The sequence below is a fragment of the Salmo salar genome, chromosome ssa22 (assembly GCF_905237065.1).
Source record: "Salmo salar chromosome ssa22, Ssal_v3.1, whole genome shotgun sequence".
Taxonomy (NCBI): Eukaryota; Metazoa; Chordata; class Actinopteri; order Salmoniformes; family Salmonidae; genus Salmo; species Salmo salar.
The window spans coordinates 373,892-389,012 of NC_059463.1; the positions used below are offsets into that span (position 1 = coordinate 373,892).

At 42.1% G+C, this 15,121-nt stretch overlaps 1 protein-coding gene across 2 annotated transcripts in view; it reads right to left on the bottom strand.

Annotated features, from left to right (window-relative positions):
* Positions 1 to 4,236: 4,236 nt before the first annotated feature.
* LOC106582623 (protein TMEPAI) overlaps positions 4,237 to 15,121 on the bottom strand; it is an 87,346-nt gene continuing 76,461 nt past the window's right edge. For both annotated transcript variants that reach the window (XM_014165849.2, XM_014165850.2), the window contains exons 2-4: positions 8,491 to 8,645; positions 6,692 to 6,745; positions 4,237 to 5,959 (exon numbers count right to left, since the gene is read on the bottom strand). In XM_014165849.2, the coding sequence (XP_014021324.1) occupies positions 5,357 to 5,959; positions 6,692 to 6,745; positions 8,491 to 8,645 (812 nt within the window). In that variant the 3' untranslated portion in view covers positions 4,237 to 5,356. The remainder of the gene's footprint in view (positions 5,960 to 6,691; positions 6,746 to 8,490; positions 8,646 to 15,121) is intronic.

Consider the following 15,121-nt stretch of genomic DNA (forward strand, 5'->3'; position numbering starts at 1 on the left):
TGAAAATATCAATATTTTTTTCAGAAATAGCGCACGCAGCTATTGAGAGTAAAATGTACGCAACGGTTATAAATGAGGCCCCACGTTTCCTTGACAATAGAGGTGAATTTTTATTTCTCGTTCCATTTCATTATAATAAAAAATAGTGCAATTCTTTTTAACAATTAGGCTATATAAATAACTCTAAAATCGCCATTTTTAAGTTAGTTTATTTGTTTCCACATACATATATATTATATATATATATATATATACACACACATAATATATATATATATATATATATATATATATATATATATATATATATATATATATATATATATATATATATATCACACATATATATATACACACACATATATATATACACACACATATATATACACACACATATATATATACACACACATATATATACACACACATATATATACACACACATATATATATATATATATAGTTGAAGTCGGAAGTTTGCATACACTAAGGTTGGAGTCATTAAAACTCGTTTTTCAACCACTCCACAAATTTCTTGTTAACAAATTATAGTTTTGGCACTTCGGCTAGGACATCTACTTTGTGCATGACACAAGTAATATTTCCAACAATTGTTTACAGACATATTATTTCACTTATAATTCACTGTATCACAATTCCAGTGGGTCAGAAGCTTACATACACTAAGTTGACTGTGCCTTTAAACAGCTTGGTGTTCTTTGGCTTGCAAGTCTCGCCCTTTTTCCTCCAAACATAACAATGTTCATTATGGCTAAACAGTTCTATTGTTGTTTCATCAGACCAGAGGACATTTCTCCAAAAAGTACGATCTTTGTCCCCATGTGCAGTTGCAAACCGTAGTCTGGCTTGTTTATGGCGGTTTTGGAGCAGTGGCTTCTTCCTTGCTGAGCGGCCTTTCAGGTTATGTCGATATAGTGCTCGTTTTACTGTGGATATAGATACTTTTGTACCTGTTTCTTCCAGCATCTTCACTAGGTCCTTTGCTGTTGTTCTGGGATTGATTTGCACTTTTCGCACCAAAGTACGTTTATCTCTAGGAGACAGAACGCGTCCCCTTCCTGAGCGGTATGACGGCTGCGTGTTCCCATGGTGTTTATATTTGCGTACTATTGTTTGTACAGATGAACGTGGTACTTTCAGGCATTGGGAAATTGCTCCCAAGGATGAACCAGACTTGAATTATAAGTCTGTAAACAATTGTTGGTGAAATTACTTGTGTCATGCACAAAGTAGATGTCCTAACCGACTTGCCAAAACTATAGTTTGTTAACAAGAAACTTGTGGAGTGGTTGAAAAACGAGTTTTAATGACTCCAACCTAAGTGTATGTAAACTTCCAACTTCAACTGTATACACACAGTACCAGTCAAAAGTTTGGACACACCTACTCATTCAAGGGTTTTTCTTTATTTTTAATATTTTCTACATTGTGGAATAATAGTGAAGAAATCAAAACTATTAAATAACACATATGGAATCATTTAGAAAGCAAAAAAGTGTTACAAAAAATCTAAATATATTTTAGATTCTTCAAAGTAGTTATGCCTTGATGACAGCTTTGCACATGCTTTGCATTCTCTCAATCAGCTTCACCTGGAATGCTTTTCCAACAGTCTTGAAGGAGTTCCCACATATGCTGAGCACTAGTTGGCTGCTTTTCCTTCACTCTGCGGTCCAACTCATCCCAAACCATCTCAATTGGGTTGAGGTCGGGTGATTGTGGCGGCCAGGTCATCTGATGCAGCACTCCATCACTCTCTTTCTTGGTCAAATAGCCCTTACACAGCCTGGAGGTGTGTTGGGTCATTGTCCTGTTGAAAAACAAATGATTGTCCCACTAAGTGCAAACCAGATGGGATAGTGTATATCGCTGCAGAATGCTGTGGTAGCCATGCTGGTTAAGTGTGCCTTGAATTCTAAATACATTACAGACTGTGTCACCAGCAAAGAACCCCTACACCATCACACCTCCTCCCCCATGCTTCACGGTGGGAACCACACACACGGAGATCATCTGTTCACCTACTCTGCGTCTCACAAAGACACGGCTGTTGGAACCAAAAATCTGAAATTTCGATTCATCAGGCCAAAGGACAGATTTCCACCAGTCTAATGTCCATTGCTCGTGTTTCTTGGTCCAAGCAAGTCTCTTCTTATTATTGGTGTGCTTTAGTAGTGGTTTAATTTCAGCAGTTGACCATGAAGGCCTGATTCACACAGTCTCCTCTGAACAGTTGATGTTGAGATGTGTCTGTCACTTGAACTCTGCGAAGCATTTATTTGGGCTGCAATTTCTGAGGCTGGTAACTCTAATGAACTTATCCTCTGCAGCAGAGCTAACTCTGGGTCTTCCTTTCCTTTGGCGGTCCTCATGAGAGGCAGTTTCATCATAGCGCTTGATGGTTTTTGCGACTGCACACCACCTCTACCTTGGCACAACACAACTGATTGGCTCAAACGCATTAAGGAAAGAAATTCCCCAAATTAACTTTTAACAAGGCAAACCTGTTAATTAAAATGCATTCCATGTGACTACCTCACGAAGCTGGTTGAGAGAATGCCAATAGTGTGCAAAGCTGTCATCAAGGCAAAGGTTGGCTACTTTGAAGAATCTCAAATATAAAATATATTTAGATTTGTTTAACACTTTTTGGGTTACTACATGATTCCATATCTGTTATTTCATAGTTTTGATGTCTTCACTATTATTCTACAATGCAGAAAATAGTAAAAATAAAGAAAAACCTTTGAATGAGTAGGTGTGTCCAAACTTTTGACTGGTCCTGTTTATAGAACACACACACACACACACACACATACAGTCATGTCTAAAATGATTGGCACATTTGATAAAGATGAGCAAAAACCTTACTAAAATAAATAATACAAATACTGCGCTATATTGTATGCTACCAAAACGTTGGGAAATGACATTATTTTATACTAATACAATTGCTCAGAGATGCAAGATAGGTGTCAAAATTAGTGTCACCCGTTTTCAATACTCCGGCACCTTGTTTTATGAGATTGGAGAAAACATTGGGAGGGATCTTAGACCATTCCTCCATACAGAATCTTTCCAGATCCTTGATATAACTTGCCTGCGCTTATGGACTGCCCTCTAATTCAAACCATAGGTTTTCAATGGGGTTCAAGTCCGAAGACTTTTATTTCCATTGTAAAATTTAGATTTTCTGGTCAATAACTACTTCTCTGTGGATTTTGATGTGTGCTTGGGGTTACTGTCTTGCTTGAATGTCCACTTGCTGCCAAGTTAACGTCAAAGGCCCACCACCATATATTACAGTAGGAATGAGGTTATTTTCTGTATATGCGTCCTTCTCTCAATGCCAAACCACCACTGGCGTGCATGGCCAAAGAGTTCTATTTTCATGTCATCTGACCATAGCAGAGGTACCAATCTGTGCCAATGCCATTTAGAAAATTCCAGGCGTTTACATTTGTCGGTTGCTTTCATTAAAGGCTTTTTTTCTAGCAAGCTTTCCAAAGATATATTGGCATGGAAGTGGCGTTTAATTGTAGATGCGACCAAGTTTTGTAATTCTCCAATTGCCTCCTAAATCACCTTCTTCACTGTGCATGGGGACAAGATACACATGCATCCAATACCAGGCAAGTTTACCATTGCGCCAGTGGTTTTAAACTCCTTAATTGTTTCCCTAATAGTGGTAAGTGGTATATTTTGTTTTTTGTGTGCTTATTCTTTTGTACCCATTGCCTGATTTATGAAGGTCAACAACCATTTGTCTCTTTCATTTGTGAGTTCTTTGCCTTTCCCCATGGTGATAGATGACAAAGGGATTTTACATGCGTGTTACCTCATTTTTATACCCCAGTGAAACACGAATCCATGGAAGGCCATAATAAAGTTCCTTAAACTGAAATGAATTATAAAAAGTAGAATGATATTACAGATAAAATGTTGTTTGTTTTTACTTATAAGAATCTGTAGGGTGCCAAAAAGTACTTGTTAAACAAAATCTCTTTCTCTGAGCAATTGTATTAGTATAAAATAAACCATTTTTTTTTTTTTTAGCATACAATAAATAATTATTGTATTATTTATTTTATACAGTCTTTTTTTATCAGGGTGCCAATAATTTGTATATGTATAGATAGCACAATGTTAAACACGTTTGAGTTGGCACACCAACAGATTACCGTTTTTACCTTTTCTTCTAGAGCAGACAAAACATTTAAAAAAAACATATTTTTATCTTTAGAATCCATTTGTTTACAAAAATACCGCTGCTCTCCTCTCTTATGATACATATTGCAGATTGATTTTCTTTTTCTCCAGATAAACAGTCTTGAATCTTGTGCAAACATCTCTTTAAAAAAGATCATAATAAAAAAACAAGAAGAGTATTCGCACACAGGAACTCCTGAACTTGTCTGGCCAAAGACCGAATAGACAAAGAACTAAAGTACAGTACTAACCTCAGATGGGTCCAGATAGTACAGCATGATGGATATATATCACTTCAGTTGGCACAGTGCTGAACTCAATTGACCGAGACTCAGGACTCTACTCCAGTACTCATGTTGACACACATGGCCTGACATCACAAACCCAGTCAGCTGTCAATCATGTGTTTCCATAGATGCCAACATTGACCACCGCACCCTCTGATGCGGATTGATGAGGAGTGATGGGGATCTGTCTGGCAGTGAGGCTAACTGGGTCATGAGCTGAGAGGCTAACTCGGGCTAACGTATGAATCTCAATCTTGGATCCCGTGAGGGCCTAAACCTGTCAACCTGTTACAAGATTGCTATCAATGCCCTCCCTGTACAAGCCAGATACACGGACAGTATTCAAAGCCAGAAAGAGGTTAGGGGGAGGCTCACTAAAATAACCATCTGCATCTCAAAAAAAGGAAGACCTGGTCATTCTGAAAGACTCCCACAGGAACTAAGGGTAAACTACGAGGAGATAAGTAACTAGAAATTATGCAGTTTGTAGTGAAGCACAATGCAAAGGGACACAAAAACAAAATAAACCTAAATACTTGGAGAGAATTTTGTTTTGTTTTGTTGTTTTTGCATTTGCCAGTACAGAAAAAAAGCTGTAAGCAAGGAAAAAAAACAAGTAAATATTTATACAACGTAAGTTTAGGGGTGACGGGTATCAGTAAGACGGTGACCGGGGGTAAAGTTAAGAGGGGAGTGCAGTCCTTTTTCTTTGTGCGCCTGCCTCCCCCCTGCCACTGCATATCGCCCTCTCCAACCCTGCTTGCCACCAACAGTTCAGCTAAAGTGTGCAGAGAAGGAGAAAGCAGCCTCGGAAACAATGCCCGAGACCAACACTGTCGTCACACATGTTCAGGCGCCTGCTTCTCCTTTTTGTTGCGCACATTCCTGCTCTCCAGGCTGCCCAGGTGGGCCTGCTGGAGAATCCCGTGGAGTAGCAAGGACGGCGGCGAGGGACCCGGGCCTCCTAACCCGACTCCATGCCCCATGCCCCTGCCGCCACTGGAAGTCTGGTGATGGTGCCTGGGTAGTGAAGAGGGGTGGTGGTAGTGCCCTATCACCTCACTATAAGTTGGTGGTGCCCCTTCCACTTGGCTGGAGTAGGCCTGGGCAGCTGTGGCTACTGTGGTAGTGCTGACCCCGGAGTTGAGGCTGGGCGGTGGGCACAGGGAGGTGTCGAGGAGGTGGCTGTCATAGACTGTGCGGTTGGGGGGCGCACGCACCGACTCCCTGTTAAGCTCCATCTGCTGCTCGGGGTCGCGGAGCTGCAGAGTGCAGGGGCCCTGGTAGGGCGGAGGCTCTTCGCCGTCCGACAGCGAGATGGTGGGCGGCAGGTCAATGATGGGGTTGGGCAGGTAGGGGTAGGTGGGCTGGAAGCGGGCCAGACGCTCCCTCTGCAGATAGGAGGGGACGCGGTCTGGGGGACGCGTGGTGTATACCTGCTGCTGTAAGGGAGGAGGACAGGAAGAGTTTTATATTTGGTCATTCATCTTTGTGAGGACAACACAAAAAAGTTTAACAATGTATTTCCATTGTCATCTCATTGTTCAGAACCCTCTTTTATCCACAGTGACTTAGCACCATTGTTGTCATCTCTATGCTATGAACATCAATAAACACTCATAGTAAATCTGCTCTAATATCCAAGGACAAATCCATAATTAATTTCCGGACAAACACAAGTAGTGTTCCCAGGTTCCTGGGTAGGTTCTTCAAAACTAGGGTTACGGCCCAAATGGCACCCTATTCCCTATACAATGCACTACTTTTGGGGCCCTGGTCAAAAGTAGTGCACTTTAAAGGGAATAAGGCCCAGACTAGGTCCCTGTGCAGGTCCCTGTGTTTAGGGATGACCTCTATAGACCTAAAGCAGGGGTGGGCAAATGTTTTGCCTCGAGGGCCACATCGGGATTTTGAAGTTGAACGGAGGGTGGCAAAGATTTTTTTGGTAACGATTTGTTAGTCAAAATCAATTTGCTGTCAGAAAATGTGCAGTTATTTAAAAATATATAGGTCCATCATCATTTCTACATACTTACTATCTAGTTTTAGACGTTCAAGAGTGGCTTGGAATGTTTTTTTGCCCATTATGATCATTCCCCCCCCAAAAGAAAAACTCCTGTGGGACGAATTGAACGGGCAGTAGTTTGCCCACTCCCACCCATAATCCACTTTACCTCGCTCATTCCACTGGCGGGCCCTGGGCCATCTGAGGACCACAGACTCCCGTCCTGTGAGAAAGAAAGAAAGACAGAGAGAAAGGGAGAGAGACAGAGAGCATGTATCACGTCAATGGATACCATGTTGTGCCACTAGGTGGAGTTCTTCCCTTTCCAGCCAAAGAGCCAACCACAGAGCATAGGGTGGGGGAGATGAGATGAATCCCTGAGCCAATTTGTCCGAACCCAATGGCTAATACTGGAGGACTTCCTGTCCTAGCCTTGTTCTTTCCACATAGATGGGCTGTGGATTAGATAATAGCTACATGTAGTATTAAAGTGCTCTTCACAGAAGCAATCCCAGACAAACACACACAGAGATAGAGAGAGAGAGAGAGAGAGAGAGAGAGAGAGAACGCTTTGTCATCTATGACTCATACCCCCTCCAGCAGAGTACACAGACGTCTGCATAGCTCAAAGGGTTGTGCTCAATTCAGTATTGAATTGAGAATGCCTCATAAATTCCAATTACATTCTTGAATTTGAATCGAATCAGTAAACAGGATACAAAATGAATTGAATTAAAGGAAATTTAATTGAATTCTGTGAAATTCAAATGCCTCGTCTATTCTACATTAGGTGTAAGCCTATTGTATTAAAATATGTTATTATATTTCATGAATCACTTAAATTTTGTTCAATATGGGGGAAAGACTATATTTCCCGGAATGAATTAGTTCAGCCCTCAAGTTGACCCTAAAGCCTTCAAAAAAAAGCCAAACCAATTAAATGAATGGTGGAAATATAATTTGCTATTCTAAGCACTAAGGTTAAAATAATATTTGAACATTGTTTCTGGAATAAAGTGATATATTATTTGGTATCTTGAAGTGTAACCTGTCAGATTCAATGAAACTCTCATGTTGTATAACAGTGGAATTTCATTGAATTGCACTGAATCAATTCTATGTCCTACTCACTTAAACTCAAATTCTACATCCTGTGGGGTGTGGCCAATGCAATTCTAATTTCAACTCATGAGTTGAATGGGAGTTAATTCCACAATTCTGAATTAAACACAAACCTGATAACACACACACAGCATCCTGCCCCATATTTCCTAACAGATGAATCCCGGGCTAGGTGATTCAGAAAGCAGCAGTATGTGTTTGTGTGTGATTCAGAAAGCAGCAGTGCAGTCATATGGTTCTGGAATCTCCAGATCACTGCACTGAGCGATGTGGCAGACATGTGGCAGACAACCCGTCTCCAGTGAGCCTCTGTCTCACAAAGAGACACAAAGAAAGAAACACCGACATCAACACATATACTGTATATAGTATACAGGTCCAACTGAATACCATTGTCTGTTTATCATATGTGTTTGTATTAGTAAAAAATGATCTGCTTTTCTGGCATGGCTAGTTTGGGCCTGCTATGATGTACAAATAGGACCCTGTACTATGGCTTGCCTATTTCCAAGTAGAAACATGGTGGTTTTAATTTCATATTAAGTCTATGCTCTAGTTTGTGTGAAGGCTGTAAAGTAAAGTCTATGTCCTGGTTTGTGTGGAGGCTGTAAAGTAGTCTACACCCTGGTCTGTGAGGAGTAAATGCTGTAAAGGAAAGTTTACTTCCTGGTTTGTGTGGAGGCTATCAAATAAAAAATATATTGCCTGTAAAGATGTGTGGAGTACTTATAAAGACTATAAAGTAAAGTCTATGTCCTGTTCTGTGTGGAGGCTGTAAGTCTACACCTTAGTCTGTATGAAGACTGTAAAGTTAGTGTACAGCCCTGGTCAGGGTAGAGTACTTACAGAGGCCAGTGGTAGGTGGCGCCTGCGGGCCTGGCTGTCCCTGGAGATGAAGGAGCGTTCTGACAAGCGGTAGTGGTTGAGCAGGCAGGTGATCACTACCACCATCACCATCATCACCACAACGATCACCAGGATCTGCACAAACTCCAACTGGGCTGTAGAGAGAAGAGAGAGAGGGGACAGGTTAGAACTAGTGGACGACGTTCTGATTGTATCACTTAAGCTTCATCAAAATATCACATTTTGGAGCAGAGAACCCAAGAGGACAGATATAAGGATATGCACATTGCACAGTTTATTGAGAAAAGGTGTTTGGAACAGTTTGGGACCATGACGACCCGATGTTACGATGCAACTAGCATAGCAACTAACACATTTTTACTGATTGCATAGAAACCAAGATTGTAGAAATGATTTTGTAGCAGGCCATGAGTTTTCGCAACTCAACTGAAATGTAAGCACGTATGGCCAACTCATTCATAATCTGTCTCAGTTCATTGTATGTTATAACTTCCTGTAAGTTTAGCTACATCAATTACACTATGAGGTTAAAACATGAACTAGAGTCAATGTCCGCAACCAGGTCGAAAACAAATTAGCAAAATAAATGTCCCATCCAAATCTCTCTATTTAAGCAGTTTTTTTGCATGGGCTGCTTATCAATCCACCACATCCACCTATGTCAGCCTTCCGCATCTGTGGTAGAATGTGGCAGAGCTACAGTGGTGTTTTTCAGACCATGAGAAATCCCGAAAATCAGTCGAACGGTTTAGGCTACAAATTAATATCACCCCACTATGGAAAGCTGAGACTCTCACGAACACGATGGTGCTTTCCATGCTCTACGACCCCTACAAGCGTCACGGGACTCGTCAGAAGTTGGTACAGCCGATGTGCCAACTTCTGTCTGTAGAATCCGCATGGTTAGGGCTACAGACTAGAATGACCCCACCATGGAAAGCTGAGACTCACAAGCACGTACATGTCGGTTGATTTGCACTGTGAAACCCAAAAGCTTCAGAAATGTATGGAAGTATGGCAGTAGGTTTTTAAATATGGCTAAATCATTTATAAAAACAATTTCCTGAGCTTTCTTATATTTATCAGACACTTCAAAATATACTTCCTTTTGATTTTTTTTTGACTGACTATCTGTTATGCCATATATGAATATGTTATTCAATGCATTTCTATAGCAGTAAGGCCAAATTCAATGTTTCATTAAATATACTGCTAAAAAAAATTAAGGGAACACTTAAACAACACATGCTAGATCTGAATGATATAAATAATCTTATTAAATACTTTTTTCTTTACATAGTTGAATGTGCTGACAACAAAATCACACAAAAATAATCAATGTAAATCCAATGTATCAACCCATGGAGGTCTGGATTTGGAGTCACACTTAAAATTAAAGTGGAAAACCACACTATAGGCTGATCCAACTTTGATGTAATGTCCTTAAAACAAGTCAAAATGAGGCTCAGTAGTGTGTGTGGCCTCCACGTGCCTGTATGACCTCCCTACAATGCCTGGGCATGCTCCTGATGAGGTGGCGGATGGTCTCCTGAGGGATCTCCTCCCAGACCTGGACTAAAGCATCCGCCAACTCCTGGACAGGCTGTGGTGCAACGTGGCATTCGTGGATGGAGCGAGACATGATGTCCCAGATGTGCTCAATTGGATTCAGGTCTGGAGAACGGGCGGGCCAGTCCATAGCATCAATGCCTTCCTCTTGCAGGAACTGCTGACACACTCCAGCCACATGAGGTCTAGCATTGTCTTGCATTAGGAGGAACCCAGGGCCAACCGCACCAGCATATGGTCTCACAAGGGGTCTGAGGATCTCATCTCGGTACCTATGGCAGTCAGGCTACCTCTGGCGAGCACATGGAGGGCTGTGCGGCCCCCCAAAGAAATGCCACCCCACACCATGACTGACCCACCGCCAAACCGGTTATGCTGGAGGATGTTGCAGGCAGCAGAACGTTCTCCACGGCGTCTCCAGAATCTGTCACGTCTGTCACGTGCTCAGTGTGAACCTGCTTTCATCTGTGAAGAGCACAGGGCGCCAGTGGTGAATTTGCCAATCTTGGTGTTCTCTGGCAAATGCCAAACGTCCTGCACGGTATTGGGCTGTAAGCACAACCCCCACCTGTGGACATCGGGCCCTCATAGCACCCTCATTGAGTCTGTTTCTGACCGTTTGAGCAGACACATGCACATTTGTGGCCTGCTGGAGGTCATTTTGCAGGGCTCTGGCAGTGCTCCTCCTGCTCCTCCTTGCACAAAGGCGGAGGTAGCGGTCCTGCTGCTGGGTTGTTGCCCTCCTACGGCCTCCTCCACGTCTCCTGATGTACTGGCCTGTCTCCTGGTAGCGCCTCCATGCTCTGGACACTACGCTGACAGACACAGCAAACCTTCTTGCCACAGCTCGCATTGATGTACCATCCTGGATGAGCTGCACTACCTGAGCCACTTGTGTGGGTTGTAGACTCCGTCTCATGCTACCACTAAAGTGAAAGCACCGCCAGCATTCAAAAGTGGCCAAAACATCAGCCAGGAAGCATAGGAACTGAGAAGTGGTCTGTGGTCCCCATCTGCAGAAGCACTCCTTTATTGGGGGCGTCTTGCTAATTGCCTATAATTTCCACCTGTTGTCTATTCCATTTGCACAACAGCATGTGAAATGTATTGTCAATCAGTGATGCTTCCTAAGTTGACAGTTTGATTTCACAGAAGTGTGATTGACTTGGAGTTACATTGTGTTGTTTAAGTGTTCCCTTTATTTTTTTGAGCAGTGTATATATACTGTACATACACTGAGTGTACAAAACATTAAGAACACCTTCCTAATATTGATTTGCACTCCCCCCCATCCTCAATTCATCGGGGGCATGGACTCTACAAGGTTACAAGGTGTCGCAAACGTTTCACAGTGATGCTGGCTCATGTTGACTCCAATGCTTCCCACAGTTTGTCAGGTTGGCTGGATGTCCTTTGGATGATGGACTATTCTTGATACACATGGGAAACTGTTGAGCGTGAATAACCCAGCAGAGTTTACCATACCATAACCATACCCCGTTCACCCTCTGAATGGCACATATACATAATCTATGCCTCAATTGTCTCAAATCTTAAAAATCATTTTTTAACCTGTTTCCTTCCCTCCATCTACACTGATTGAAGTGGATTTAACAGGTGACATCAACAAGGGATCATAGCTTTCACCTGCACTTACCTGGTAAGTCTATGTCATGGAAAGAGCAGGTGTCCTTAATGTTTTGTACACTTTGTATGACCATCTTAAAACAATTCCTTATGTTAGCTTTGCAGACTCTAGGGCAGGGATGGGCGAATGGCCAGTCGGGGTCTCAACTTAATGTTGAGAATTAGAATAGTAGTGCATCAGCAGTTGTTTTCTTATGTCAGTCACTGACAGTCACTCAATGAGCCTATGTCAGCAACAAAAAAAAGATTGATAAGTTAGTCTAGTGGCCAGCTATCTAAACTTGCAGTAATCATGGTTGAATTACCGACCGGGGGCCCCCATTGATTTTGTTAGTCACGCTCACACAGATATCATATTAAAAACTGCAAACATTTATCCACACATACTGGCAAAATGTATAGATTTGCTGCAAATTTGCTTTAAAGCTACAACATTTTCTCTATACCCCATGGCAAAATATGTAGAAATGTGAAAAAAATAGTATTTTTTGCTTAGGACCGGCTCTGACTAGGTGTGGGTATGGATGTGGGTACACAGACCCGCGAGCCACTGCAGCCCCCCATGATTTGAGTTCAGATTTTTTGTTGCCCCCACCCCTATCAAAGTTGCCCATCCCTGCTCTAGGGGGAACAACATCATCACAATGACATTAAACACATTTCAAGTATAATTTATGACAGGTATGATGTCATTGATCTGACAACTTATACTGTCATCATGATCATCAATAGTTATGGCGCCGGAGGGGATGGCTGCCGTTTTACGGGCTCCTAACCAACTGTACTATTTTGTTTGTTTATTTCTCATTGTTTGTAACTCATTTTGTACATAATGTTGCTGCTACCGTCTCATGACCGAAAATAGCTTCTGGACTTTAGAACAGCAATTACTCACCTCAAAATGGACAAAGATTTTTTCTTTAATGAGTCTGACGCGAAGGATATACTGCATTGTCAAGACAAGGACCAAATCCCCGTCATCAGTGTCAAGAAAAGACGGAGAAAAAAGGGGAGAATGGCGGGGTGCTTTGTAAGAATTCACAGACCAGTAGGTAAACCACCACTACCCTCCGTATTATTGGTCAATGTGCAATCATTGGAAAACAAACAGGAGAATCTACGATTAAGACTATCCTACCAACAGGACATTAAAAACTGTAATATCTTATGTTTCACCAAGACGTGGCTGAAAGACAACATGGATAATAAGAGCTGGCTGGCTTCTCCACGCATCGGCAGGACAGAGCAGTTACGTCTGTTATCTCAGCTCACTGGTCACCACAGCAGCACCCACCCGTAGCACGCGCTCCAGCAGGTATATTTCACTGGTCATCCTCAAAGCCAACTCATCGTTTGGCCGCCTTTCCTTCCAGTTCTCTGCTGCCAATGACTGTAACGAATTGCAAAAATCACTGAAGCTGGAGACTCATATTTCCCTCACTAACTTTAAGCATCAGCTGTCAGAGCAGCTTACAGATCATTGCACCTGTACATAGCCCATCTGTAAATAGCCCACCCAACTACCTAATCCCCATATTGTTATTTTTAATTTTTTTCCTTTGCACCCCAGGATTTTTACTTACTTGCACATTCATCTTCTGCACATCTATCACTCCAGTGTTTAACTGATAAATTGTAATTATTTTGCCACTATGGCCTATTTATTGCCTTACCTCCCTAATCTTACTGCATTTGCACATGCTGTATATAGACTTTTCTATTGTGTTATTGACTGTACGTTTGTTTAGTCCATGTGTAACTCTGTGTTGTTTATGTCGCACTGCTTTGCTTTATCTTGGCCAGGCCGCTATTGTAAATGACAACTTGTTCTCAACTAGCCTACCTGGTGAAATAAAGGTGAAATAAAAAATATATTAAAAAAATGGTCCCCTCCTGTACTCCCTGTTCACCCATGACTGCGTGGCCAAGCACGACTCCAACACCATCATTATGTTTGCTGACGACAACAGTTGTAGGCCTGATCACCGACAACAATGAGACAGCCTATAGGGAGGAGGTCAGAGACCTGGCAGTGTGGTGCCAGGACAACAACCTCTCCCTCAATGTGAGCAAGACAAAGGAGCTGATCGTGGACTATAGGAAAAGGAGGGCCGAACAGGCCCCCATCAACCTCGATTGGGCGGAAGTGGTGCGGGTCGAGAGATAAATGTTCCTTGGTGTCCACATCACCAACGAACTATCATGGTCCAAACACACCAAGACAGTTGTGAAGAGGGCATCTGACCGTAAGGCACTACAGAGGGTAGTGCGTATGGGCCAGTACATCTACAGTGACCTATATACTTGGCGGTGTCAGAGAATTGTCAAAGACTCCAGTCACCCAAGTCATAGACTTTTCTCTTTGCTACCGCATGGCAAGCAGTACCGGAGGGCCAAGTCTAGGACCAAAAGGCTCCTCAACAGCTTCTACCACATAGCCATAAGACTGCTGAATAATTAATCAAATGGCCACCCGGACTACCCCCTGTATATAGCCTCGTTACTGTTATGTAAATCTTGTGATACTTTTTGATTTTGTTACTTTTTTTTTATTTAGTTTATTTTGTAAATATTTTCTTAACTCTATTTCTTCAACTGCATTGTTGGTTAAGGGCTAAGGGCTTGTAAGTAAGCATTACACGGTAAGGTGATGATCACTGGTGATATTCAAACATAAGAATGTCTTAAGAATGTCATAAGCATTTCACGGTTGTATTCGGCACGTGACAAATAAAATGTTATTTAATTTGATTGGTTGCTTCCAGTGAAAAGTTTGTTATTTACTTCCTGGAAAATACCAACTTGGGTGACATCTTGCCCAATACCAACAGAATCTATTAAAATCAAATCAAATGTATTTGTCACATGTACCGAATACAACAGGTATTACCGTGAAATGCCTTACCACCATACCGTGAAATGCCTTACAACCTTACCGTGAAATGCTTATGACATTCTTAAGACATTCTTATGTTTGAATGTCACCAGTGATCATCACCACTCCAATAGTTGTGTGTGTACAGTATGTTTGTGCCTGTGCGTCTCTGTTTGTCTGTCTGTCTGTCTGTCTGTGCATGTGAAGTGAAAAGAGTGAAGTTATTGGTCAGCTTAGAGGCTCTATTGATCCTGAGGCGATGGGAGCTCTTTTCCCCAGCAGAGTTCACAACAGTGTCGATGCAGACAGACAGAGCAATCTTTGTTTGTAGACAGGGCAGGACAGCCTGACCTTCCCCTCCCCCATGTGACCCCAGACAGACAGAGCATGCACGCACGCACACACACACACACACAAACATCCACTCTTTCTAACTCAGACACATTTTGTGACACTTCAGCAGTCAGAGAGAAAGAGAGAGAAAGTTCACGGACAGCCCTACATAAAAAACCCAGCAGG